Source organism: Macaca fascicularis, chromosome 12 (assembly GCF_037993035.2).
Source record: "Macaca fascicularis isolate 582-1 chromosome 12, T2T-MFA8v1.1".
NCBI classification, from domain to species: domain Eukaryota; kingdom Metazoa; phylum Chordata; class Mammalia; order Primates; family Cercopithecidae; genus Macaca; species Macaca fascicularis.
The window spans coordinates 74,218,265-74,244,899 of NC_088386.1; the positions used below are offsets into that span (position 1 = coordinate 74,218,265).

Consider the following 26,635-nt stretch of genomic DNA (forward strand, 5'->3'; position numbering starts at 1 on the left):
CAAATGTCTTCATAACCACTCTTTCCAGCTCCCCTGAGAACCACACAGAACACTTCTTTAAGTTGCAAGAAAAAAAAAAAAGATAGGGGAACAGTAACAAGTCATTCATATGCTTTCCTTTCATGATATATAGGCACATATCAGCTATTGGAGATCATAACTATATTACTTGTAATATATTTAAAAGCACATGCAATTCTTTAAGAACAAAGTTTTGGCTTTTAAGTAAATGTGTTACTGCAATATTGAAAATATCTTGCAAAGATTTCTTATACATTCCTTAAGCATAAGACCACAATGATATGTATAGCAATCAGGCTTTGAAATCAGAAAACTCTTTTCTACCCACTCCACAAAAGAAAGTTAATTGGATAGCCCCTGCATTCAGATATCCCAATGACGCTATCAGTGTACTTTCTGACTTTTGCAGCAGCAGGCATGACATGACAAGCAACCCAGGAACCATGGGGCAGCAGAAGACACAACTGTATGCAATCTCACAGTACAATCATGTCTGAAGAAGTACACACTTCTAAAAGTCATACATTTCTTGCAAGCATCATTTCAGATGGCTGGATAGAAGTTTGAAGCAGGCTAATAAAACTTTGGAAGTGGTATTTTTACCTTTAAGTTGGAATATTTTCTCCTTCACATCTTCCTTAGGTGGAGCAGGTGGCGGAGCTGGGGGTCTTGGTTTGAGTTTTGGTTTCTCAATAACCTTCTTTTCAGGTTCAGGTTCTTGAAAGAGTATTTCAGAGGTGTTAGTATATGTATATGTTAGCATGGGGATATGTAGTATATTTAATAGAAATTATATATATAATTTCTATTTTATATATACACACACATATATACATATATGTATATGAAGTAAAAAGTTTACTTTTTAAGGTACATAATACCAGTATCCGACACAAAACACAGAACATAAAACATAAAAATATCAACCCTTTACATAGATGATGAGAAATACAGCAAAGGCACCAATAACAACAACAAACAGAGCATCCAGACAAGCCATAATTGACATGAGATAAACGGTACAAGTTATATGGAAACCTAAGAATGAGGTTCACATTTAAAATGAAGAATACATACAAATGGGAACAGACATACTACATATGTACAACAACATAAACTGTATACATTTAAAGAGAAAGAATATGATAAAGAAGATTTAAGTCCACTGGCTTGAATACCTTTTATTGGTATTTCTTCAGGCTGTGGTTCAGGTTCAGGCTCTTCAGGTTTAACGTACTTTTCAATTTCACGTTCTTTAAAGAATTTTGACAAAGGATACGAAGTTGTAAAGTTCTTCAAAAAGACTCATAGAAATTTCACGTTGATGCAAAGATTACAGTCACAAAATAAAAATATACAATTCATACAAATTCACGTATAGAAAAATTCACATATAAGAAAAAGTTCTTATACTTGAACTGCCTATTAATTAGATTATTCAATGTATATTGATGGCAAATGAGATGAGTTTTAAAATTTGATACTGTGTTATCATTTGGGGATCCAAGGCAATTATTCCATTTTGCTTCAGTAAACTGTACCTTTTGGAATTTATAATTACCAACAAGAGTAACCAAATTAAAGATTATAATTTGAAAGAAGTGTAACTATTTCAAAAATAAAGCAGTCAAACATGCTAGACAGATCTTGTATATAATTTCAAGAAGGAATAGTGTCCTGTAAATGCTTTTGTAATTCTAACAGTAATCTTCAGGAGATTAAAAAAAATTTATATATATATATATATATATATACCTTCAATAGGGGGAGTCTCTTTTCTACCAATGGTTATAGATGCTTTTTCTTCATATATTATTTCCTCAGGAGTCTCTTCAACTTTAAAAAATATAGTGTTTTATTTTAGACTATATTTAGAACAGAATACTGCAACTACTATTCTAACATATCAACCTAGCTACATTAAATAACACTCTATAACAGATTATTCAGATGACCCCCAAATATCAATAACTTCAATACATGAGACAGACGGACAAATACATAAGATTCATCTACAATCAAAGCAAGAGGATGAAGACAATTGTCATCTTTACAAGATTTATGGAGAAGCCATGTACCTTCAGCAGGTGGAGCTTCTGGCTCTGCAGGGATAGGCACAGACACTTCCTTTTCTGGGATGATTTTCTCGGGCACTTTGGGCACTTTAAAGATATGATTTTGTTTACTATTAAGAATTTAGAAGACATGCAAGACTGTCTAAAGAGCAGGCAAAGAATGCAGGGGCAAGAGCTTCATCTTAGAAGATTTCATGGGGAAAATGGCTTCTGAGACATGGCACCGTTTTGGACATCCTAATTTTATATATGAATCTTCTCAGCCTTCTTCATTTGCTTCTAGTCCTCTGTGTACTCTTAAATGAAGATGTTTTCCCACTGGTCTAACTTTGACACTTAAAAAAATTTGCTGTACATTTTCTGAGTAATTGTTCCTTCATACTCAATTCTTATTTCCATGTGAATGACTTTAAGCTACATCTCTAGGCCTGATCTCTTTCTTAAGCTCCTGAGGCATACTCCCAACTTTTATGCTTTAAAGGTGAAAAATACATCTACCATCTTCCTCTAACATGTGTTCAGAGACCCAATGAACCATTCTTTTGGCCATCTAGCTTTAAACCTTACAATGATCTTGGGCTCCTCAATTTCCCTAATGGTTTTGACAATGGTCAGAGGCCACTCAGTCTCCATCTCTCTCAAACCCAGTGCCCCTTTTCATTTCTACCACCACGGATCTTGTCCAACTCTTAAAGACCTTAAATAATTACAATGGGTCTTTACTATTTAGCAGCTGAAATTGCTGTCAGTTACCTTTCTAAAGCCCAAATCCTGTTAATATGTAAGCCTGCTGCAAAACCTTTGAAGCTTCCTATTGCCTATAGAAAAAAGTACAAGCCTTTTTCTAGCATTTGAAGTACTCCAAAATATGACCCCATCTTTATATCTGGTATTATCTTTCAAGACATTCCACAGTCAATCCATACTCAAATTGTATAAGTTTACTTGAAAGTCCTTGAACATTCTAGATCCTTCTATCTCTGTGCCTTTCAATATGCTCTTCCCTTTCCATAGGATATCATGTCCTCAATTTCTTTCTTTTTTTTTTGAGACAGCTCACTGTGTCGCCCAAGCTGGAGTGCAGTGGCATGATCTCGGCTCACTGCAACCTCTGCCTCCTGGGTTCAAGCAATTCTCCTGCCTCAGCCTCCCAAGTAGCTGTGATTACAGGCACATATCACTACGCCCAGCTAATTTTTGTATTTTTAGTGGAGATGGGGTTTCACCATGTTGGCCAGGCTGGTCTTGAACTCCTGACCTCAAGTGATCCAACCACCTCGGCCTCCCCAAGTGTTGGGATTACAGGCGTGAGCCACCACATCCGGCCTCATTTCCTCAATTTCTACATGTAAAAGTCCATCAAAATTTAAATTCAATTATTCCATACAACTTCCCATGATGCCTCTGCCTGAAAGTAATCTTTTCTTGCCCTGTGTTTCTGCAGCCCTTTGTATTCACTTGCTATGTGTAATCACTTCCTGTGTGTATTAGAGTCCTGTTATCTTTCTATCCTCTCACTGGATTTAACTTACTTGAAGACAAGATCAGGCCTTAATTTTTCTAATATGATATCTTGTTAATGGTCTACATTCAACAAAATATGTTGAATTGAGCTGTTTGACACATTGAATGAGAGGTTCTTTTCTACTAGTTGTAACCATGTGATATATCACAGCACAACTGAATCCCATTCATTTTTTCACTCCTGCTTGTCTGTTTCATTTTTTCCCCTTCATTATTTCCCTTTTTTCTGTGCAATGTGGTTTTAACATAAATTCACAATCAGTATGTTTTTCTCTAAGACCTATTATTAACATGCTTAAATAGCAGTTAGAGAAATCTATTTTTTCTTCATGGTAGGTACCTTTTTCTGGAAGAACTTCTGGTTTTTTGGTAACAGGCACAGGTTCTTTCCTTACTGGAACAAGTTTCTTGGGCACCTCAGGCACTTTGAAGATATTAGTTTTGTTTTAAAAAGAGTATTTAAAAACATTTTTAAATATTAAGAATAAAAAACCTGCATTTATTGGAGCAGCATTAAAATTAATGAAAACAAAATAAGGAAATTTTTGTCCTTAGTTAGGCAGTGACAACGAGGACAACTTATTGGATTCCACTTTAAGATATCAGAATATTTTCTTTTTTATGATGCCAATGATGATGTGAATACCTTTAGCTGCTGGTGTTTCTGGCTTCTTAACAGTTGGGACCTTCTTCACTGGAACAACTTTCTTTGGCATCTCAGGTTCTTGAAAGATATTAGTAGCATTTAATAATACAAAGTTGCAAGATGTAAGATATACATACAAGTTTATTGAACACCATAACATATAGGTAAGAGTTAACAAACGTATGATATAACACAACACACAATAAGAAAAGAGTGTAAAATTGTAGACACCACAAAAATGAAGTATTCATTTTAACATGAGTACCTTTAGGAGGTGGTGCTTCTGGTTTTTTGATGACAGGAACTTTCTTCTCTGGGATGATCTTCTTGGGCTCTTCAGGCACTTGAATAATAGGAATTTCTTTTAGAATTAGGTGATTACAATGAAAAATGTAATGCTAATGAATGAATTAAAAGCCACACATATTTCTTGGTATATGTGGGACCAAATTCTGTGGGACCAAAGTTTTATGTGTAGAAACGACTTTTGTTCCTAATGTAGTCAGATTTCAGGCAACAAGGTACAAGACTGATATTTTGCCTTGAAGAAGATATATAGACACAAAAATGAAATGACTGTATTTTCCCATACAGTGAATTCTGCTTCGTACCTGCTGGAGGTGGGGCTTTTGGTTCCTCCTCTTCTGCAACAGGTACCGGCTCTTCCTCTTCAGGAGCAATTTCCTCAGGTTCTTCATATACTTTGAAGATATTAGTTAATTTTATTTCAATGTATGGAACAATATTCTAAGATGGACAAACACTAAACACGACACATAGTAATCTTGATTTCTTCTTTTGTTTCAATTAATACCTTCTCTTATTTTTGTTAAGATAAAATCTATCTCATTTGCACTAACTTCTTTGTCTATTGATTCGAATGCTTGCAAAGCCCTTTTAGTGTTTAATGTCATTTATAATCATTAGTTCTCCTGTCTTACTTTCTGTGTACATTGGAGAAGCTTTGTTTAATACAGCTTACTATGACTTATGTAGATACTGTGGACCAATAACCCAAAATAGATTTGAGATTGGAGCTAATTTAGAATGATGAATTAAGACAAATAATTAAAGGTTAGAAAATGACCAAGAAATAATAGTTAGGAAGGAAGAAGAACAAAGCTTAAATTAGAAATAGTCGCAAGTGGCAAGGTCATTAATGATCGGTCTCACGTGTACCTTCTGGGGGAGGAGACTCCACTCTTTCCGGAACAGGAACAGCTGGTTTCTCTTCCAAGACAGGTTTCTTTGGCACTTCTGGCACTTTAAAGATATTAATTAGTTTTTATTATGAGTAGTTGAGAAGTATATTAAATTTATACCACATCTACTTCACATTTTGCTCAAATAACCCAGGGACAGATCCAAGAACAAATTTCACAATAAGGTCAGTGATCTGTCTTTGGATCCTCATATAGTGGGGAGGAAAATATGGCCTATTAAAAATAAAAAAACCAAGTTAGTAAACTTTTCCAATGCTTGTAATAAGTAAATATATCACTTTTAAAAGTCAGTGATGCTATTAAAAAAGCATTTACACCCTAAAAATCCAGAATGACAGTTTTGTAGTTGTGGATTTAAGAGGATTGGCAAATAAAGGGTTTGATAATAGGTGACTTTTTAGACAACGGTGAGTGCTTTTCTGCAGAATCTCATTAGTGACATGTACCTTTTGCTGGTGGGACTTCTGGCTTTTTGGGAACAGCTACTTTCTTTTCTGGAACAACTTCTTTTGGAACTTCAGGCACTTCAAAGATATTAGTATTTTAACATTAGAAACAATCACCAGTAAACATCCATCACATTTACACAGAACAAAACGTTTTAGAAGCTGGGGGCTCCATCTGCCTCCATCAAACAGTGGAAAGCTACATATACCTTTAGCAGGTGGGGCTTCTGGCTTTTTGGGAACCACTGGAGGCACCTTCTTTTCAGGAACAACCTCCTTGGGCACCTCAGGCACTATAAAAGATATTAGTAGTTGTTTAAGCTCATGGTTTCAATGAAATGTGAAAATCATGAAGCAGAACAGTGGAATATGGCATTTTAAAGACAGTTTTTTGATAGGGAGTTATTGGCAGTGAGGAATACCTTTCGCCGGTGGTGGTTCAGGTTTTTTGGCAACGATAGCAGGTGCTTTCTTTTCTGGGACAGGTTTCTTAGGTGGCACGGTCACTAAAGAATTAGAAGGTATGTTTTAGAAAGAATGAAGATTGAGAAATGAGACAAAAGCTCAGAGCGCCCAGAATTATCAGGGCAGGAAGGGGAAAGAGCGGCCGACGTGTCCCAGCAGCTTTCTTGCCAGGTACCTTGTGGAGGCGCAGCCGGCTCTGGCTCTTCCACAACTTCAGCAGGAGGCTCTTCCGGGGCAACTTCCTCAGGCTCCTCGAAAGCTTTAAAGACATGAGCTCATTTTAATGCCAGAATTGACTAAAATGCATGCAATAGTTTCCACACACAAAAAAGGTTTTTACAACACTAAGGAGAGAGTTTGTATTTTAAAAAACAGTAATTTGAATAGTTTCATTATTACCTTCTGGAGGAGGACTTTCAGGTTTGGGAGGGATAGCTTCAGGCACCTTCCTTTCTGGGACAGCTGCCTTTGGCACCTCTGGGACTTTAAAGATATTAGTATTTTCATTATTAGACAAAGTAAAGACAAACAAACAATATCAAACATAGCAACATGAGGGTGTCTACCTTTTGTGGGTGGCACTTCAGGCTTTTTAGGAGGAGCCACCGGCACTTTCTTTTCAGGAACAACTTCTTTGGGAGCCTCAGGCACTTGAAAGATATTAGTGAAATTATATTTAGGCATTATGAAGACCACTAGAAAAATATTTTCCAGAGCAGAAGAGTTTGATCTTCGGAAGCCTAAAATCAGTGATAAATACCTGTAACAGGTGGGACTTCAGGCTTTTTAGGAGGAGCCACTGGCACTTTCTTTTCAGCAACAACTTCTTTGGGAGCTTCTGGAACTTAGAAGATATTAGTGAAATTACATTTAGAAGTTATGAAGACCATTAGGAAAAATATTTTCAAGAGTAGAAGAGATAGATCTTCTGAAGCTTAAAGTCCATGACAAATACCTTTAACAGGTGGCACTTCAGGCTTTTTAGGAGGAGCCAAAGGCACTTTCTTTTCAGGAACAACCTCTTTGGGAGCCTCTGGCACTTAAAAGATATTAGTGAAATTACATTTAGGCATTATGAAGACCACTAGAAAAATATCTTCAAGAACAGAAGAGTTCAATCTTCTGAAGCCTAAAGCCAGTGACAAATACCTGTAACAGGTGGGACTTCAGGTTTTTTAGGAGGAGCCACTGGTACTTTCTTTTCAGCAACAACTTCTTTGGGAGCCTCTGGCACTTAAAAGATATTAGTAAAATTACATTTAGGGGTTATGAAGTCCACTGGAACAAAATATATTCAACTGCAAAAGAATTAGATCTTCTGAAGTCTAAGGTCAGTGACAAATACCTTTAACAGGTGGGACTTCAGGCTTTTTAGGAGGAGCCACTGGCACTTTCTTTTCAGGAACAACCTCTTTGGGAGCCTCTGGCACTTAAAAGATATTAGTGAAATTACATTTAGGGGTTATGAAGACCACCAGAAAAAATATTTTGAAGAACAGAAGAGTTTGATCTTCTGAAGCCTAAAGCCAGTGACAAATACCTTTAACAGGTGGCACTTCAGGCTTTTTAGGAGGAGCCAAGGGCACTTTCTTTTCAGGAATAACCTCTTTGGGAGCCTCTGGCACTTAAAAGATATTAGTGAAATTACATTTAGGCATTATGAAGACCACTAGAAAAATATCTTCAAGAACAGAAGAGTTCAGTCTTCTGAAGCCTAAAGCCAGTGACAAATACCTGTAACAGGTGGGACTTCAGGTTTTTTAGGAGGAGTCACTGGCACTTTCTTTTCAGCAACAACTTCTTTGGGAGCCTCTGGCACTTAAAAGATATTAGTAAAATTACATTTAGGGGTTATGAAGTCCACTGGAACAAAATATATTCAACTGCAAAAGAATTAGATCTTCTGAAGTCTAAGGTCAGTGACAAATACCTTTAATAGGTGGGACTTCAGGCTTTTTAGGAGGAACCAAGGGCACTTTCTTTTCAGGGACAACTTCTTTGGGAGCCTCTGGCACTTAAAAGATATTAGTAAAGTTACATGTAGAGCTATGGAGACTACTAAAAAAAATATACAGCAGAGGAACTGGATGTTCTGAAACTTGAGGTCAAATGACAAGTACCTGTAACAGGTGGAACTTCTGGCCTTTTAGGAGGTACCAGTGTTTTCTTTTCTGGGGCAATTTCTTGTGGAACTTCAGGCACTTGAAAGATATTAGTAGTTTTTCACTTAGGTTAATGAGATAAATGGACTGAAATATTTCTAAGATCAGAAGAGATATTTCTTCTGCAGAAAAAGGACAGGGGTGAAAAATACCTGTGGCAGGTGGGGCTTCTGGTTTTTTGGGCGGAGCCTTGGGAACTTTCTTTTCTGGGGCAACTTCTTGAGCTTCAGGCACTTGAAAGATATTAGTAGTTTTAGACTTAAGTTAATGAAGAGAAATGGGCTAAAATTGTCTACAGTAGGAGAGAAGATATCTCTTCTGCAGAATGAAGTCAGGGCTAAATTGTACCTGGCACAGTTGTAACTTCTGGTTTTTTGGGTGGAGCCATGGGAATTTCTTTCTCTGCGGCTTCTTGAGGAACTTCTGGCACTTGAAAGATATTAGTAGTTTTATACTTAGGTTAATGAAGAGGAATGGACTAAAATTGTTTTCAGGAATGGAAGAGAGATTTCTTCTGCAGGATAAGGTTGAGCTGACATGTACCTGTAACTGGGGGGGCTTCTGGTTTTTTGATCGGTGCCTTGGGAATTTTCTTTTCTGGGACAACTTCTTGAGCAGCTTCAGGTACTTGAAAGATATTAGTATTTTTATAGTTTATGAATGGTGAAGGCATATTTTACAATGATTGTGAGGGGTACAGAGAATAAGTTTTTCTTAACAGAGGAGTGGGAATAAATACCTTTTGCTCGTGGGGCTTCCGGTTTTTTGGGCACAGCCACAGATACTTTCTTTTCAAGTACAACTTCTTTAGGAGCTTCAGGAACTTTGAAGATATTAGTATCTTTTAGTTAGAAGCTATAAAGGGGGAATATCGACTCCACATTGACCCAAGCAAATACAACTTGTTAGATCCGCAGACTTTTCTGTACACTCTTTCCCCAGGCCCCCCGGACTGACAGTGTGTAATGATACCTACCTTTAGGAGGTGGAGCTTCTGGCTTTTTGGGAGGAGGCACTGGTACTTTCTTTTCTGGGACCACTTCCTTTGGTGGCAGCACTTCAGGCACTTCAAAGATATTCGTAATTTATGTTTAGAAAAGGTGAAAACAATAGATGCCTTTTGCATATAAGCACACACCAAGATATTTTGGATAGCAGTTGACATTTGTTTTATTTAGAATTATATCATCTTTAAGTAGCAGGATTTTTAACATATAATTTCCTAGTTAAAATAACAATCGTTTTTCTCCTATAGTTTGTATAGCTTTCGCATACCTTCTGGGGGAGGACTTTCCGGTTTGGGAGGAATAGCTTCAGGCACTTTCTTTTCTGGGACAGCTGCCTTTGGCACCTCTGGGACTTTAAAGATATTAGTATTTTCATTATTAGACAAAGTAAAGACAAACAAACAATATCAAACACAGCAACATGAGGGTGTCTACCTTTTGTGGGTGGCACTTCAGGCTTCTTAGGAGGAGCCACCGGCACTTTCTTTTCAGGAACAACTTCTTTGGGAGCCTCAGGCACTTGAAAGATATTAGTGAAATTATATTTAGGCATTATGAAGACCACTAGAAAAATATTTTCCAGAGCAGAAGAGTTTGATCTTCGGAAGCCTAAAATCAGTGATAAATACCTGTAACAGGTGGGACTTCAGGCTTTTTAGGAGGAGCCACTGGCACTTTCTTTTCAGGAACAACTTCTTTGGGAGCCTCAGGCACTTGAAAGATATTAGTGAAATTATATTTAGGCATTATGAAGACCACTAGAAAAATATTTTCCAGAGCAGAATAGATCTTCTGAAGCCTAAAGTCCATGACAAATACCTTTAACAGGTGGGACTTCAGGCTTTTTAGGAGGAGCCACTGGCACTTTCTTTTCAGGAACTACCTCTTTGGGAGCCTCTGGCACTTAAAAGATATTAGCAAAATTACATTTAGAAGTTACGAAGATCACTAGAAAAAATATCTTCAAGAGCAAAAGAATGAGATCTGAAGCCTAAGGTCAGTGGCAACTACCTTTAACAGGTGGGACTTCAGGCTCTTCAAGAGGAGCCAAGGGCACTTTCTCTTCGGGGATAAACTCTTTGGAAGCTTCTGGCACTTAAAAGATATTAGTGAAATTACATTTAGGTGTTATGAAGACCACTAGAACAAAATATTTTCAAGAGCAGAAGAATTAGGTCTTCTGAAGCCTAAAGTCAGTGACAAATACCTTTAACAGGTGGAACTTCAGGTTTTTTAGGAGGCACCACCAACACTTTCTTTTCCGGGATAATCTCTTTGGGAGCTTCGTGCACTTGAAAGATATTAGTATTTTTACACTCAGAAAATACAGAGACGACTAGATAGATACACAGACATTTTCAAGAACAAAAGAGCTTTTCTTTTTCCCCTGAGCCTGAGATCAGTGGTAACAAGTTCCCATAATAGGTGACGTTTCAGGTTTTAGAGGAGGAACTTCTGGTACTTTGTTTTTGGTAGCCATTTCTTTGGGAGATTCAGGCAGTTTGAAGATATTAAAACATTTACACTTGAGTCACAAGAGTCAATACAGACATGATTCACATGTACACATCAAAATAATCTTCAAGGCTGGAAAGGTGGTCCTTTCTATCGCCCCACCCACTATCCCACCATAAGGGGACAGTTAAGAATGTACCTTTGATAGGTACAACTTCAGCCCTTTGGGGAAGATGCATTTTCCTTTCCGTGATAACTTCTTTGAGAGCCTCCGGCACTTTGAAGATATGAATAATTTTACATTTAGAAGTTACAAGAATCAACACAATCAAGAAACACATTTATACAAGAAAAGACATTTTCCCACCCCTCTAAGCTTCCAGCAAGATATACCTTCATCAGGAAGGACTTCGGGCTTTCTGAGAGGAACCACAAGCGTTTTCTGTTCAGGGACAATTTCTTGAAGAGCTTCAGGCACTTTAAGAAATTAGTAGTTTTATGTTTAGTGTTATGCAGATCACTAGGAATAGCAAAAATATTCTCAAAACTAGAAGAGCTAGTTCTTGACCCTGAGAGCATGGTGACTTGTACCTTTAACTGATGGGGGTTCTCTTTTTTTGGAAGGAACTCTCTTTGCAGGAGTAATTTCTTGAGGAACTTCGGGCACTTGAAAGATATTAGTAGTTCACATTTAAGAATTAAAATTATTAATGGAAAACAGTAACCACAATAAGTTAGCAAATATAACGACATTTTCTTCTCTTTCCTCCATCTTCCCTTTGCTCAACCAATAGGCTTAGTCTTTTAAGGGGTTAGTGGATCCTTGAGAAGAGGTGCTCCCCCTCCTCCAGAACCTCACAGAGTTCTTGCGACACTCTACACTCTCATTATAAAGGATTTGTTGAATGAATACTTTCAGCAGGAGGGTTTTCTGTTTTGGCAGAAACAGCCACAAATATTTTCTTTTTAGAGGAAAGTTCTTGTGGAACCTCAGACACTTTAAAGATATTAGTATGTTTATATTTAGAATTTATGAAGAGTATTAGAAAAAAACATAGTTTTAAGAGCAGAGGACATAATTTCTTCTTCCACATTTGTTCAGGGTAACGTACTTTTCATATGTGGAGTTTCTGGCTCTTCAGGTACATCCTCAAACATTTTCATTTCAGGAACAACTTCTTTCATAGCTTCAGGTGCTTTGAAGATATTAGTATTATGGTTAGAGGTTAAAAGGATCAGTGGAGACATTAATTAAATGAGCTGAACCAAAGTGATTTTTATGGCTACAAAGATGATTCCTTTAAAGAATCTGAGAAGGTATAAAATCTTGAGGAGAGGAACCAAATATTAATTGTCTTTGTTTATTATTCTCCAGTTCCCTAGCACCCTGTACATACTAAACACTATTAAATATTATTAAATAAATGAAGGAAGGGATGACAGGATGAATGATACCTTTAGTGAGAGGTATTTCAATTTCAAGGGGAGCAGCCATGGGTGTTTCCTTTACAGGGACAACTTCTCGAGGTGATTCAGGCAGTTTAAAGATATGAATGCATTGTACTTTGGAGTTATGAAGAGGAGTAAAGAGTTTCCATCATAACTGCACATGCAGAACGTTCCAGATGGGAACCTTCTCCCACTCCCTGCCCCCAGAATCAGATTCTTTTGTAGCAGTGTTTTTGGTTATGAGTGGCTGTTTTCTTGGTCACCTCAGACACTATCAATATTAGTAATTTTATTTCTTGGAGTGGTAGATGCATAGAAAATTAGATCATGGAAAGTGGAAACATTGATTATAATTAATGCTATACCTCTGGCTATTACATTGAGAAAAACAAATTACAGCCACTTTGAAAAATCTAGGTTGGCTTTTTTTTGCATCTACACCTTCAACACCTTAAAAAGGTGAGTGTTTTTCCAGTTTAGGAGAGGGGAGAACAACCAAAAGATTCCAGACTGAGAAAAAATATCAAAATATTCAGATATTCTTTAAATTACAGAACACCATGGGTGTTATGATGCAATTATTGTTCCAGAGGTTTTAAAGCTTTTCCATGTTTTGACTTATCTAAAGATATTCAAAATGAAAAAAATGTATGATGCTTGAAAAATAAAAGGCAATGAGAGGAGCAAATGAACATTGAGGGGAGAGTTCCAGCTTTAACTGGAATTATTTTTGCTTTGGTTGGAGGATATTCTGGGAGGTGTTCTAATCTTGTAGAGATATTACAGATCAACTTCACACTGAATTAAATATTTTCTTTTCTTTAAGACATGTTTTGATCATAATGTGTGTATATATGTTCTCTCTGGAGTCCTCTTGAAAATACACTGACTCAACTATCTTTCATGTGTATAAGTTAAAGGCATTTTTCCTCTATTGTATCTTGAGTGACTCACTGGGACATGTATACATTTGGGTGAGCTTCTATTTGGGGGATCCATCTATGAAATGATTTCCTCTGTAGCCACTGTGGTTTAAAAGATATTAGTATTTTTACATGTGTTAAGTACAACTGCAAACATGAAATTAAAAAGCTGACTTTCTTCCAACTTGTACCTGTTGGTGATGGTGTTTTTCTTCTTTTAACAATGGGAGTTTCTTCCTCTGGAATGACTTCCTTGAAGACTTCAAACTCTTTAAAGATATTAGTATTTGTTTTTTAATTGAGAAAAGGCAAAGGCATAAAGACATGACATACTAAGAAAGTTAGATTTGTTAATATCATTTCAGAGATCTTTATGCTAGAAATGTTATTTTTGTTCTAATATTTTATCTTTGTATATTATATGTGTGGTATTTGACTTTCTTGGGGGCAAGTCATAGATCATTCTTTTTTGTGGGTGTATCAGATCCTTTAAAGACAGTATTTTAACATTAGAGGTTGTGAGAATGTATATTAAACATTAAACGTTTTGCAGACTGAAGACAGTATATTTTCTTCTTTAGATTTTCCTAACTAGAGAATTATACCTTCAGTTGGAGGATGTTCTGGAATTTCAGGAATAGCCTCAGGTACCTCCACCTCTGGAAAAACGCCTTTGGTTGTATCAGGTTCTTTAAAGATATTAGTAGGTTTACATTTAAAACTTGTAAAAACAGTAATTTATATAAAGCATGCAATGTTTGAGTCATAAAGCCAAAGATATTCATCTGGGTTTGATGTATTTGAAATATACCTTTCGTTGCTGGTGTTTCTCTCTTTTTAGGAATAGTCACATATATTTTGTCCTCTGGAACAACTTTCTTGGGTGGCTCAGGCACTTAAAAGATATGAGTATAGTTATATTTATAAATGGTGAGGAAACATATGGAGCTTTTTAAAAGGAGCCAAAAAATAGTTTTTCTTCAGACTGGATCATTGTTATATACCTTTTGCTAGTTTGGGTTTTGTCTTTTGAGGTTGAGTCACAAGTACTTTTTCTTCTAGGTCTGCTTCTTCAGATGCTTCATAAACTTTAAAGATATTAGTATTCAAATAATTAGGATGTTTCAAGGTGGATAAAGAATTGTATTAAGAAAAATGTAATATATAATACCACATTCATCACCAAAATTAATAGTAGTACATAGAGGCGAATTAGTGGCTAGAATCCATTGGCTGGGGATAGCCTCATTCCCAGTTTCATGATATAAGACTGTAAGCATTTCTCTATGATCATGATAATAAAATGGATGAATTGTTCAGGCAAGGACTATATAATTCTTCATTTTGCCTTGAGAAAGTTATTGGTAAAATTGTCCTATTGGTCTTATTTTTAATGGATTTGTTCATAAAGAACAGGGAAGATACTGAATTGCACATTGAGAATTCTCCTGTATTTGACCTACTAGAAATTCAGTAAGTCTTTTCCCTTTCTAGAAGCTTCATTATTTATATTTTCAAATCACATCTAATATATGGTTTCACAATTTAATATGAATGTAAAAGCCATTTAGGGCTTGGAGGCAGAAAATTTAAAAAATTAATTATTTAGAAAACAAGGCAAATAAAGACAACAAAAATTTCTCCAGTTTTTAGAAGAAAAACTGGCTGAAAACAATAACTAAAGTCAAGAATAGAAAGAATATTCAAAGGAGGAAGTGATTATATTCTTTTATCCCAACTTAGTATATATAACAGGATGAACAACAAAAAAGTTGAGTTTCATCAGGAAATTTTTTAGATTTAAAAAAATGAAAGAGGGCTGGGTGTAGTGGCTCATGCCTATAATCCCAGCACTTTGGGAGGCTGAGGAGGGTGGATCACCTGAGCTCAGGAGTTTGAGACCAACCTGACCAACATGGTAAAACCCCATCTCTACTAAAAATACACAAAATTAGCCGGGCTTTGTGGTGGGCGCCTATAATCTCAGCCACTTGGGAGGCGGAGGCAGGAGAATAGCTTGAACCCAGGAGGCAGAGGTTGCAGTGAACCAAGATTGCACACTCCAGTCTGGGTGCGACAGAGTGAGATTCCATCTCAAAAAAAAAAAAAAAAAAAAAAAAGGAAGAATATTTTGACTACTGTCATTTTTATTATTCAGGTTGTTGAACAGTATTCTATTCACAATATTTTACTATTTGGATTATTTCATCATTCAAATTATTTAATCCTAATTTTGTATCAAAGCAAAAAAAAAAAAAAAGTATTGAGAATTCTTTTGAGGTTTGAGTGGCCTTGTAAACCTACGGTCCTTTGAGCAGTTTTGCCAAAATGTTTCCAATTATGGTTGTCAAGAGTAAAAAAATAATAATGGTGAAACATTTTGATTTTATAAAATCCAATTAAAATATTGTTATGGAGTTAAAGTAAGTTACTTCATGATCTGAGAAAATAAATTGCTTCAAAGCAAAAGACACTTGCATACTGAATAGGTTAGGAAAATTTAACAAGACAAATGACTTTTCTAAAATCACACACTATGGTAAGTATAGTATTTCTTTTTTAAATTGGTGAGGAAATATAGTTTGTCTGAAGATAGTAGACACAAAGATTATTTGAGTCATATATTTTTGGCATGTTAGGCTTTTACAAGAGTTTAGTGTATTTACTTTTCAAAGCTATAAAGACTAACACAGTGAATTTAAGGACACGAATGAAACCAAAAAGAATCACTAATTTTTCTACACTCACTGTACATCTCTGTGTCTTCAGAAATAACAATAGGTGATTTTTCTTCTTGAATACTTTTCTTAGGCATTCCAGGAACTTTAAAGATATTAATTGTTATAAATAACAAATATAAGATACAAAATATAAGGATTTAATGTCACACGCATTCACTTTAAACCATGAAAAACTAAACCAAGAGTTATTTCATGTTGTGATTAGCATCACTGTATACCTTTAGCTGGTGGAACTTCAGGCTTTTTAGGAACAGCTTCACGAACTTTTTCTTCTGGGACAATTTTCTTGGGTACTTCGGGTGCTTTAAAGATATTTATTTATCTTAGTTTTTCAGAACATTATCGTTGGGTGTAAACATATCAAGCCTAGAAGCGGCATCTAACAAGGAGAATGTCAAAAACCCCCCAATTATAAGTCAACTATAAGTCAAATGTAGTCAGTGCATTTCTCTGAATTGCCTTGTCGAGGAGTTCTTGATTCATTATATCAGAAACACTTTGCTTTTTGGAGATAGTATCCTTTTCTATTGTCATTTAGAGCGCACTTTTTTTTTTTTTTTTCAGAGCTACTTCAGAAGAGCTTCCAAAATGAATTATTTTTGAAAGAGAAGTTTGAGGGATCAATATTACTTAGTTATTAAATAAGAGGATCAATACAAATGATAACTTTGGGCTTATGTCTTTATGCCTAAAGCATTGCCTCAAAAGACAGGATTATGTTATAGAACATAAATTGAAGTTTATGTCATCTTGTGGCATTGAGAGGAGAATGGTCTCTCTTACATAGTAAGTGAATAAAAGAGGATTTTACATTAATGATGAATCAGAAAAGGCAGTTACCTTTAGTTGGTGGAACTTTGGGTTCTTCAGGAACACGTACTTTTTCTTCTACCACAATTTTCTTAGGCACCTCTGGTACTTTAAAGATAATAGTAATAATTTCTTTTATTTTTAAATATTCTTTTAAATATGCAATTTTTTAACAAGCAGAGCATAAGAGAGATATAAACACAGAACAGAATGCAGCGACAATATAAAATACAGGCATCACTTTATCAAATACATTACAGTATTTCAAATGCATTGAATTAAAAAAAATATATTAACAAGAATCCAGGGGAATTTCACGTTAGAATGGTAAGAACTTGAGAAGAAAAATTAACAGTACACCTTCAGGTGGTGCTATTACTGTTTGTTTTTGTGGAAGAGTTGGTACCTTCTCTTCAGTGATAACTTTCTTGCATGTTTCAGGGACTTTAAAGATATAAGTTTATATTATTTATTGTATACTTTTTTATTTCTATTGTGAAATTTAAGAGATTTACAAAAATGAACAAAGTAGGAACATTAAACACATATTCACTATGTATTTATATTTGCCAGGTTAATATAATTAATAATAAATAGAAAAACATGTGTGTATCAGCAAGCACGTTAGTGAATATGTAATCAAACAGCACCAAAGAAGGAGATCTGGGCTCACTATTTGGTTACTAGAGATATTTGCTTTGGTTGTTTTAGGTATAACAACAGTGACTGTCTTTTTTTGGGAGAACTTCCCTTGGACCCTCAGCTGCTTTAAAGATATTAGTTTGTTTTAGACATGTCAGAAACAAGAAATACAGAAGAAAGACATCAAGTGGAATGCAAACTTGTGCTTATAAAGTAACCAAGGTGCTATTGTATGTAAAGTTAAGTAGTAATTTTTCACCAAGTAGATACCTTTAGCTGGTGGCTCTTTTCGAGGAACAACTTTAGTGGGCGGTTTTTTTGGAGGGATGATTTTCTCAGATATCTCAGGCCCTTCAAAGATATTAGTATTTTGGTTTAGAATGAACTTTTGAAGTATTTTGGAGCACTACTACTAAAGTTAGTACAATGAGGGGTCACAAAATTCTTTATATTTGTTGAATTTATAACACATTTATTTCCAAAAGAGCTTTGATTTGCTAAATATCATGTATATTGTAATTTTCTATATATGCTAAACACATACACACACATATTCCTTCATATTGCATATATATTATTAATTTGTGCAAGATCTAGAGTGGTATTGCAGATAACTTATTTGTGCTATAGTTTGTCTTCATAGTATGCTAGAATACAGGTGCCATTAACAATATTTCACTTCCTTAATGTTGTTTCTCTAATAAAAGTATCATAAACTGGCAAAAGCTTTTGATAAGTAATTCTCAGTTTGTGAACAGTTTGACTGAAATGTTAACAAAGCAGTGGTTATTTTGCCTGAGCATATAAATTCCTCAGTGAACTGAGGAGTTTCTTTTTCCTTTAACCAATGACACTGGTCAGTTATTTTGGTACCTGTAACAATTGTGTAACATTCTTAGTCAAATTTAAAAAATAATCTCCAAATTCATACAGTGACCTCCTTCGATAAGTAGATCTCAAATATTACTATCATCTACTAAAATTATACTCCGTGTGGTTAAGAGATATTAATCTTCATGTCAACTAGTTTAAACTCAAGTTTAAAGTATTTTATGGGGTTTCTAATCTTCCAAACTGAACACAAAATTTACTTTCAAAGGAAAGTTAGAGCAAGATATAAGAATTTGTATTATTTGAAGAATTCCCTATACCTTTAGGTGGAGCTTTTGGTTTTTCATATACTTCCACTTCTTCAGCCTCAAAAACTTCTATTACCCTATGTACTTCTTCAACTCTGTGTTCTTCTTCAACTCTATGTTCTTCTACTTTGACGAATTCTTCTACTTCATGAAACTCATCTTCTTCAAAATATTCTTCAACTTCATGGAACTCTTCTTCTTCTGGAATTTCTTCTACTTCTGCTTCTACTACTTCTAATTCTAGTCTTTCTTTTACTACTTCCTCTTGGTGGAAGGCAACTGATACTTTTTCTTCAAGGACAGTTCTCCCTGAAAGAGCATCTATTTTAAAAGACTTATTTTTTTAAACACTGAAGAAATAAAGATGTACATTCAAATATATATTTTTAAAACTGAATAAAGGCTTGCATGCAACAATACATGAAAATCCAAGATCTTTTCAAAAATACCTTTAGCTGGGGGAATAGCTTCTTTTTTATGCACAAGGACTTTCTTTTCTGGGACTTTCTTTTCTGGGACTTTCTTTGGTACTTCAGGCACTTTAAAGATACAGTTTTAATATTTAGGAGTGTTGAGAGCAAGCTTTCATAGACAAAAGTCATCAAAAGCAATCAAGACACAGAGACATGAAACATAAAAGTCTTAACGCAAAAAGACAGACGAGGAAGTCAGGTTTAAAAGAGAAGATGTACCTTTGGCTGGGGGTGCCTCTTTTTTCTGAACAGGAACAGGTACTTTTTCCTCAGGAATTTTCTTTGGCACTTTAAAGATATTAGGTGTTTTAGTTAGCTGAGAATGCTTAATAACACACATAAAAAAAAAACACCAGAGACAACACCAACGTTACAATAACTAAGGTTTTTCAGAAGTCACTCTGTACTGTGGGACATCCATTTTAGAGGCAATAAAGCTACTTTCTCAAATCACTCATTTGTCCTAACATTCCTATAGAGGAAGAAATGTCCACCAAGTACCTGTGCCATTCTTTTTTTTTTCTTTTAATAACAGGGATTACCAATACGAACCCACTTTTACTATTTTTAACTTGATGAAGGCTTTTTTGAAGTGATTACCATTGTAGAGTATTTAAGCCCTGACATTGGCCTCACTTTCTGCTGTGCACTCTTATATTAGCTGAGGAGTCTGCTGTGATAGGGACAGCATAATCTAACTGCTTAAGAGCACTATCTGAAGCATTAAGTGAATTAGGAAGCAGGGAAAAGTAGACATTTTGTAATAACCTTGAATGCTTGGGTTAAACATTACAAAAGGGACGTGAGGCTCTTTAAAATGGTTATTATCCAAGCATTAGATTTTTTCCATAAAATAATAAATATAGTAAAATAATTATTATAACACATACGAAAACTCCACTTATGGAATAATCCAGAATGTGGGGAAGAGGGATCCATTGCTATGTGTATAAGTATTGAGAGACATACTAATACATTAAAATTCTCAGCTAGTTAAGAAGCTTCTAGAATAATTCATACATAAACATATGTACACAATTATTCGTTAACATCCTAGAAAAGATTAAAGAACTGGAATGAGTTATATTTTTATTGGTCCTTAATCAGTTCACTTATCTAAATGATTATAAGAAAGCAGTCAAAAAAGACAATGTTGCTTTTTAGAAAGAAAATTAATGGGAATTTAAAGATATTAATAATGAGGATTTGATATACCTTTAGCTGGTGGTGCCTCCACTTTTTTAGGAACAGGAGTAGGTGCTTCAGGTAGTGCTTTCTTAATCACTTCAGGCACTTAAAAGAAATTTTATGAACATTTTGAAAAGTGGCATGTAATGAGCAGACCACCACCCATATACCAATAAATAAATAAATATCACAAAACATTGACTTATTTTTAAAAGATATTAGCAACCTAAATGGTAATAATAAATGTGGAGTAGGAACCCTAGAGGTATAAAGGATATTACTTAGAATAAGCAAATATAATACCAGTTACGCAAAAGATTGTCACACTCTTCAGGAATAATAAGTTAAAGATTTTTCTAAAAAATGAACACTTTCACCACAGAAATAGATTCCCCTCATATTAATATAAAAAACAAAATTAAGGATTGAAATCTAGGAGAAACTATTACAGTAGGGCCTGGTCAGAAAAAAATTAAATCGCCAACAACAAAATAGTAATCTCTCATTCTTAGTTGTATTGCAGATGCTGTAGAAAAATTTAGGGTAAAAAAAGGACACATAGATTCAGGTGCCAGGAATAATTAATCTTCACTTTATCATGGATATGATAAAGAAAAGCATACTGGTGAGTATTAGATTTAGATAACTTCTGAGAAAGATTTGTAACACCGAATGTTTTAAATGTTCAACTCTTAAAAGCGGCTATACCTCTAGGTGGTGCCACCTCTTCAACTTCCTCTATGCTAGGTGGTTCTTCTGGGATTTCTTCTTCTGGAATAGGCTCTTCTTCAGGCTCCTCAGTCACTTTAAAAAGATTATTATTTTGTAAATTAATTTTATAATTATTCTGAATATTAGACTACAGTGATAATATCGAAAACTGCTCAGCCTTCAAAACACTTGTGTAAACTCACTAGTCCTTAAAAAATCTCTACTGGGTCTTCAAAATATGTTAGGCCTATCGCAGCATTTGTGAACTGGAAAGGACTTCAGATAATTTAGTTAAAATTATTATTGTTATTTTTTTTTTAATGAAAGACTTGTTTGAAGTCAAACAGCCACTTGGGGTAGAAGTCAGATTTTCTGCACCAGTTACTCAGGCTTAACTGGAATTTCTCTTGGATAAGCTTATTTTACAATTTCCTACTAAGTCATTTGATGAAAAATTTCCCACAGCAAATACAGTTTCCCTTCATGAATTCTAATTAAAATAAAACAAATAACAGACAAACAGGCTGAACATGCAAGAAGGAGATTCAAATAATATTAATTTGCCTGCTCAATTTTTATTAGGTTAATAATAATTTATTTTAGAATCTGAATATGTTGATTTCCCGGGGTAAATTGTACATTTACCTACTTTAAATATTAGACAATAATAAGACAAAGATGACTTTGCAATGTTATTTTCTTAGAAAGTTATCTACCTTCAACTGGTAGAACTTCCTCTTCTTTAGGAAGAATGATTCGTTTTTCTTCTACCTTCTTAGGCACCTCAGGAACTTGAGAGACATTGATTATTTTAGACACTTAAAATGCAAGAACCAAAGAAGAATAAAGACCAAGTTTCCAGTTTCCAGCATAAGAGAGTAAATATCAAAAGGCACATACACAAGATGAAACATTGACATTTCACAGAATCAGTTAATGAGAAAAGAATAAAAAGTTTGTGGTTTAAGATTAAGGGTTTATTAAAGAGAAATTCTACTTTTTACTACTGGAGTCTCCATTTCTTTTTTCTTTTTCTTTTTTTTCTTTTGGTAGGAAGAAATGGGTACTTCAGGGACTAGTTCCTTAGTTATTTCTGGCTCTTTAAAGATGCATTTTTATTTTGTAGAAACAACATACATAGAGAAACAATGTAAAACACACCAATACCAAGTGAAAAAATGGACACAACACAAACTTGGGTGCAACAGAGTCACAAATGACGAATGTGAATGACAGACCATACAACGCACACATTTATGTTGAACGTCCTGTGTGGATAGAACCACCGTTCAACATCGGTGCAGCAAACACATCCCTGTTACGGGATGATGTACCTTTGGCAGGAGGCGCCACTGCTTTCTTAAGACCAGGAGGAGGGACCTTCTTTTCTGGCTCAGGTTTCTTAGGTACCACAGGCACTTTAAAAATATTATTTTATTTTATAAGTTCAATTTCAGAAACACAAAGACAAGTAGACATAGCAGTAATATAAGTTGTACTAACAAATACGGAAACAGGACATTTTGATTTTTACAGGTGAAGGAAGGAAATGGCGTGGTCTAATTTACTTCAGAATAGCAATACCTTTGGCAGGGGGAGCCTCCTCTTTCTTGGGAATGACCACTTTCTTCTCTGTCACTTTCTTCTTAATCTCAGGCACTTTAAAGACATCATTTCATGACAAGAATTTATTTTGAAGGACAAAAAAAGAGAGAAACCAAGAAGTCCCCACACCCAGAAAGACCAACATGCAACAGTCACTCAAGACAGGTCTGTAATGCAAGTTGGGAGCCCAAATATTATAATGTAATTGGGAGTTGTAAAGCAAGGAACCAGCAGCGTATGTCATTATCAGAGCACAGATGCTATTAGGGTGGTGCAAAAATAATTGCGGTTTTGACATTACTTTTAATGGTAAAAACCACAATTACTTTTGCAACAAACTAATGTCATTTCATCCATTTAAATTTCATTAGTAATTTATTGTCTAGAAAGTATTTCTGAATCGTTGATATCCAATAAAAGATCAGCTTTACTATTTCATTTGATTATATAACTATATGGCCTGATGGGAGGGTTATGCTGATTTTAAGTAGCCATGTCAGCACCTTTTGTAGAAAATATTATTGAGCTTTAAAGCACAAATGTATTAATTCTGTCCTGTACTATGAGCTGATTGAATATGTTAAATCTGGATACTATTCATTCAATGATAGACTACTTTAATAACTTACTTTATTTTATCCTCACCATAATATCTGAACCCATTAAGACTGATATTAGCATCCCCAATTTACAGGAAAATAACTTCAGGCTCAGGTTGGTTAAAGGATTTGCTGAGAGTAATACAACAAGGTGTAAAGTCAACACTAAAATCAAAACCTGTTGGGCTGCCCTTTATATATATGTATTAGAAGACATAACTATTATTCTGTGTTTTGGTAAATACATTCATCTTTTTTTCTTTTTAGCCTGGTGTTAAATACGCATTTAATATAAATGGTTGAAGCATGAAATTTTTTTTTTTTTTTTTTTTTTTTTTTTGAGACGGAGTCATGCTCTGTCACCCAGGCTGGAGTGCAGTGGCCGGATCTCAGCTCACTGCAAGCTCTGCCTCCCGGGTACACGCCATTCTCCTGCCTCAGCCTCCCAAGTAGCTGGGACTACAGGCGCCTGCCACTTCGCCCGGCTAGTTTTTTTTTTTTGTATTTTTTAGTAGAGACAGGGTTTCACCGTGTTAGCCAGGATCGTCTCGATCTCCTGACCTCATGATCCGCCTGTCTCGGCCTCCCAAAGTGCTGGGATTACAGGCTTGAGCCACCGCGCCCGGCCGAAGCATGAAATTTAAGAATATTTATTCATAACTTTTTTGATATGTTTAAATATATAGTATACTTATTCATGTATATTTAAATATATCTCCATGAAAACTATGATGTTTAATCAAATGATAGGAAATTAGAACTTTTCTATGAGTTTTGGGACAATGCTTCCTTTCATCTTTGTTCTTGAATCCTGTTTTTCATCTAGTGAAAAAAGTAGGTATCAGTGTTCCTGAACATCGTTAGAAGTAAATATGTAAGTGGGTGATTGTCCATTTCATAAATATAATTTTTCCTAAAACCCAGTTTCATCATAATTTATGTGGTGAAGCTATGGGTGAAGAATATGTATTCACTTTGGGGAGGTGTACCTTTGGGTGGTGGTGGAGGTTCCACTTTTTTAGGAGCGGGAACAGGGACTTTCTTCTCTGGTACAGGTTTCTTTGGCACTTCAGGCACTTAAAAACATTTCATTTGAAGGCATTAAAAACCACATATACATGGTCGTGTATATATATATAAGAAAGAGACACATGAGAGTAAGACCACAAACAAGTAAACATAATACGTGATTTGAAAAGACATTTAGATAATTTACAATAGACAGATACACAAGGCAGACACACAATAATAACAGCACAAATGTCTGGAATGTTTTCTAAGATTTAGGTGGTCAATTACAGAGGGTAAAGCATTATAGATAAAACTGGAGATGAACAAAAGGATGGAAAAGCAGAATTCAACACAAAAAAGGCCTTGATGATTCCAAGAAGAGCTGCCATACCTGCTGCAGGTACTGGCACCTTAGGTTTAACTTCTGGAAGGACTTCTTCTTCAGGTACAAATTCTTCTTCCTCAGGTACATATTCTTCTTCAGGAGGAACTTCCTCTTCCTCAGGTGGAATTTCCTCTTCTTCAGGTAGAACTTCCTCTTCCTCAGATAGAACTTCCTCTTCCTCAGGTAGAACTTCCTCTTCAGGAACAATTTCTTCTTCAAATGGAACTTCCTCTTCCTGAGGTAGAGCTACAGGAACTGGTTCACGTTTCTTTGGCACTTTAAAGATATTTATTCAAAGGTAGAAACATCACTTTTATGTAAAATATTCAAAACAATGAAGAAGCTTATGAAAGACAAATATTCTGTGATCACAAAGCATTGATTATCATCAACATAAAAACTAAGCATTACAATTAGTAAGGCTGTATAACACCAGTTAGTTTTCTCTTTTACTATGGCTCTGTTACAGATTAATGTACCTTTGGGTGGTGGTGCTTCCACTTTTTTCGGAACAGGTGTTGGTTTCTTTTCTTCTGGGATGAGCTTCTTGGGCACCTCTGGCACTTTAAAGATATTTTTTGTATTTAGGAATATGTTCTCTTACAATGTCTTAGAGCAATAGATATGAAAAAGAATTGCAAAATACCTGACATATTTCTAACAAGATAGACACTTTAAAAATGTACAATGTAACGGGGAAATTTGTGTATGAGTATACATAGATGTGCATTTTTTCCCCCAAGTACTTTAAATGATGAAATGATGTACCTTTCGCAGGTGGAGCCTCCACTTTCTTAGGAACAGGAACTGGCACCTTCTTCTCAGGCACAGGTTTCTTGGGTACCTCTGGCACTTTAAAGAAATGATTTAGAGAAAAACTTCATACAACATAAAAATATGGATTCCAAGCATAGTTTCAAAAGATTAAAGTAAGGTAATAAAAGTATGACAAAGATATTCCAAGAGGCATTTTCTTTTTAAAACAAAATATTTAATTTTCTCTAAAGAGTTGCATCCCAAAGAGTTCAGAGTTAAACCAATTAATTTTTTACTCATATGCAAATGTAAAATAAAAAAATTGCAACATTACAAGTTCATGTACCTTTGGCAGGTGGAGCTTCCACCTTTTTAGGAGCTGGTACTGGTACTTTCTCCTCTGGTACAGGTTTCTTGGGCACTTCAGGAACTTCAAAGATATCAGATAGAGTTAGTGTCACATTTTTCATCCATAGCTAAGATTTTAAGGCTGGCAATGTAAGGCCTTAATTGAAGCAGCATAGATATTCTATCAATTTCACTTTAAGACGGAAAATTCTAATAGCCACAAAACAAAGACCAGAAAATACACAAAAATTAAAATAAAAAACACTGAAAAAAAGTGGACTGGTGATAAAGACAAGACACAATGCCTGATAAATGATGGTTTTGTCCATTTTGATATGCAAAAAGAATATTTTACTTGAAGAACTTTCCACTAAAGAGGAGGAGCCAACCATTGAGCATAAGGAAAATTTGATGGTAAAATTGAGAGATGAATGCCGGGTAAACTGCTCCTGTGGCCAGTTGAGAGGTTCTTGTCATGGCATTAGTGTTGTTAATATTGTCATGGGGAAAGATCTGCTATGGCTCACCAAGTTATGCTACACGGTGAATTATCATGCTAGTCCATTGATGGATTATAAGGATGTACCTTTTGCTGGCGGAGCCTTCTCCTTTTTAGGAATAAGCACAGGAAGTTTCTCCTCTGGCTTCTTAGGAACCTCAGGCACTTTAAAGATATTGTTTATTGTTAAGTTCTAACTACTAGTAACAACACATCCATATAAAGCACAGCTAATGGTTTTTAACAACAGATAGTGACACACACACAAGGTTTTGAACTCAGAAGAAAGTTAACTATTTCTAGGCAGATGAAGTCTCTTAGATACCCATCAA

At 35.2% G+C, this 26,635-nt stretch overlaps 1 protein-coding gene across 4 annotated transcripts in view; it reads right to left on the bottom strand.

Annotated features, from left to right (window-relative positions):
* The window catches only part of TTN (titin), a 273,759-nt gene that overhangs the window by 119,922 nt on the left and 127,202 nt on the right, over window positions 1-26,635 (bottom strand). For all 4 annotated transcript variants that reach the window (XM_045368331.2, XM_065526517.1, XM_065526515.1 and 1 more), the window contains 60 exons: window positions 26,391-26,468; window positions 25,803-25,886; window positions 25,469-25,552; window positions 25,180-25,263; window positions 24,707-24,976; window positions 24,294-24,380; window positions 22,685-22,759; window positions 22,435-22,518; window positions 21,817-21,891; window positions 21,098-21,193; window positions 20,417-20,494; window positions 19,421-19,489; window positions 19,178-19,267; window positions 18,741-19,037; window positions 17,860-17,940; window positions 16,978-17,055; window positions 16,356-16,439; window positions 16,145-16,219; window positions 14,401-14,484; window positions 14,208-14,291; window positions 14,002-14,085; window positions 13,588-13,665; window positions 12,137-12,220; window positions 11,616-11,690; window positions 11,418-11,501; window positions 11,224-11,301; window positions 10,777-10,860; window positions 10,581-10,664; window positions 10,389-10,472; window positions 10,199-10,282; window positions 10,005-10,088; window positions 9,838-9,921; window positions 9,539-9,628; window positions 9,302-9,385; window positions 9,106-9,189; window positions 8,911-8,991; window positions 8,715-8,795; window positions 8,521-8,601; window positions 8,331-8,414; window positions 8,135-8,218; window positions 7,941-8,024; window positions 7,746-7,829; window positions 7,550-7,633; window positions 7,356-7,439; window positions 7,161-7,244; window positions 6,967-7,050; window positions 6,800-6,883; window positions 6,576-6,659; window positions 6,358-6,441; window positions 6,145-6,228; window positions 5,936-6,013; window positions 5,446-5,529; window positions 4,878-4,967; window positions 4,532-4,609; window positions 4,267-4,344; window positions 3,961-4,044; window positions 2,100-2,183; window positions 1,777-1,857; window positions 1,200-1,274; window positions 625-738 (listed from right to left, as the gene is read on the bottom strand). In XM_045368331.2, the coding sequence (XP_045224266.2) occupies window positions 625-738; window positions 1,200-1,274; window positions 1,777-1,857; window positions 2,100-2,183; window positions 3,961-4,044; window positions 4,267-4,344; window positions 4,532-4,609; window positions 4,878-4,967; window positions 5,446-5,529; window positions 5,936-6,013; window positions 6,145-6,228; window positions 6,358-6,441; window positions 6,576-6,659; window positions 6,800-6,883; window positions 6,967-7,050; window positions 7,161-7,244; window positions 7,356-7,439; window positions 7,550-7,633; window positions 7,746-7,829; window positions 7,941-8,024; window positions 8,135-8,218; window positions 8,331-8,414; window positions 8,521-8,601; window positions 8,715-8,795; window positions 8,911-8,991; window positions 9,106-9,189; window positions 9,302-9,385; window positions 9,539-9,628; window positions 9,838-9,921; window positions 10,005-10,088; window positions 10,199-10,282; window positions 10,389-10,472; window positions 10,581-10,664; window positions 10,777-10,860; window positions 11,224-11,301; window positions 11,418-11,501; window positions 11,616-11,690; window positions 12,137-12,220; window positions 13,588-13,665; window positions 14,002-14,085; window positions 14,208-14,291; window positions 14,401-14,484; window positions 16,145-16,219; window positions 16,356-16,439; window positions 16,978-17,055; window positions 17,860-17,940; window positions 18,741-19,037; window positions 19,178-19,267; window positions 19,421-19,489; window positions 20,417-20,494; window positions 21,098-21,193; window positions 21,817-21,891; window positions 22,435-22,518; window positions 22,685-22,759; window positions 24,294-24,380; window positions 24,707-24,976; window positions 25,180-25,263; window positions 25,469-25,552; window positions 25,803-25,886; window positions 26,391-26,468 (5,379 nt within the window). The remainder of the gene's footprint in view (window positions 1-624; window positions 739-1,199; window positions 1,275-1,776; window positions 1,858-2,099; window positions 2,184-3,960; window positions 4,045-4,266; window positions 4,345-4,531; window positions 4,610-4,877; window positions 4,968-5,445; window positions 5,530-5,935; window positions 6,014-6,144; window positions 6,229-6,357; window positions 6,442-6,575; window positions 6,660-6,799; window positions 6,884-6,966; window positions 7,051-7,160; window positions 7,245-7,355; window positions 7,440-7,549; window positions 7,634-7,745; window positions 7,830-7,940; window positions 8,025-8,134; window positions 8,219-8,330; window positions 8,415-8,520; window positions 8,602-8,714; window positions 8,796-8,910; window positions 8,992-9,105; window positions 9,190-9,301; window positions 9,386-9,538; window positions 9,629-9,837; window positions 9,922-10,004; window positions 10,089-10,198; window positions 10,283-10,388; window positions 10,473-10,580; window positions 10,665-10,776; window positions 10,861-11,223; window positions 11,302-11,417; window positions 11,502-11,615; window positions 11,691-12,136; window positions 12,221-13,587; window positions 13,666-14,001; window positions 14,086-14,207; window positions 14,292-14,400; window positions 14,485-16,144; window positions 16,220-16,355; window positions 16,440-16,977; window positions 17,056-17,859; window positions 17,941-18,740; window positions 19,038-19,177; window positions 19,268-19,420; window positions 19,490-20,416; window positions 20,495-21,097; window positions 21,194-21,816; window positions 21,892-22,434; window positions 22,519-22,684; window positions 22,760-24,293; window positions 24,381-24,706; window positions 24,977-25,179; window positions 25,264-25,468; window positions 25,553-25,802; window positions 25,887-26,390; window positions 26,469-26,635) is intronic.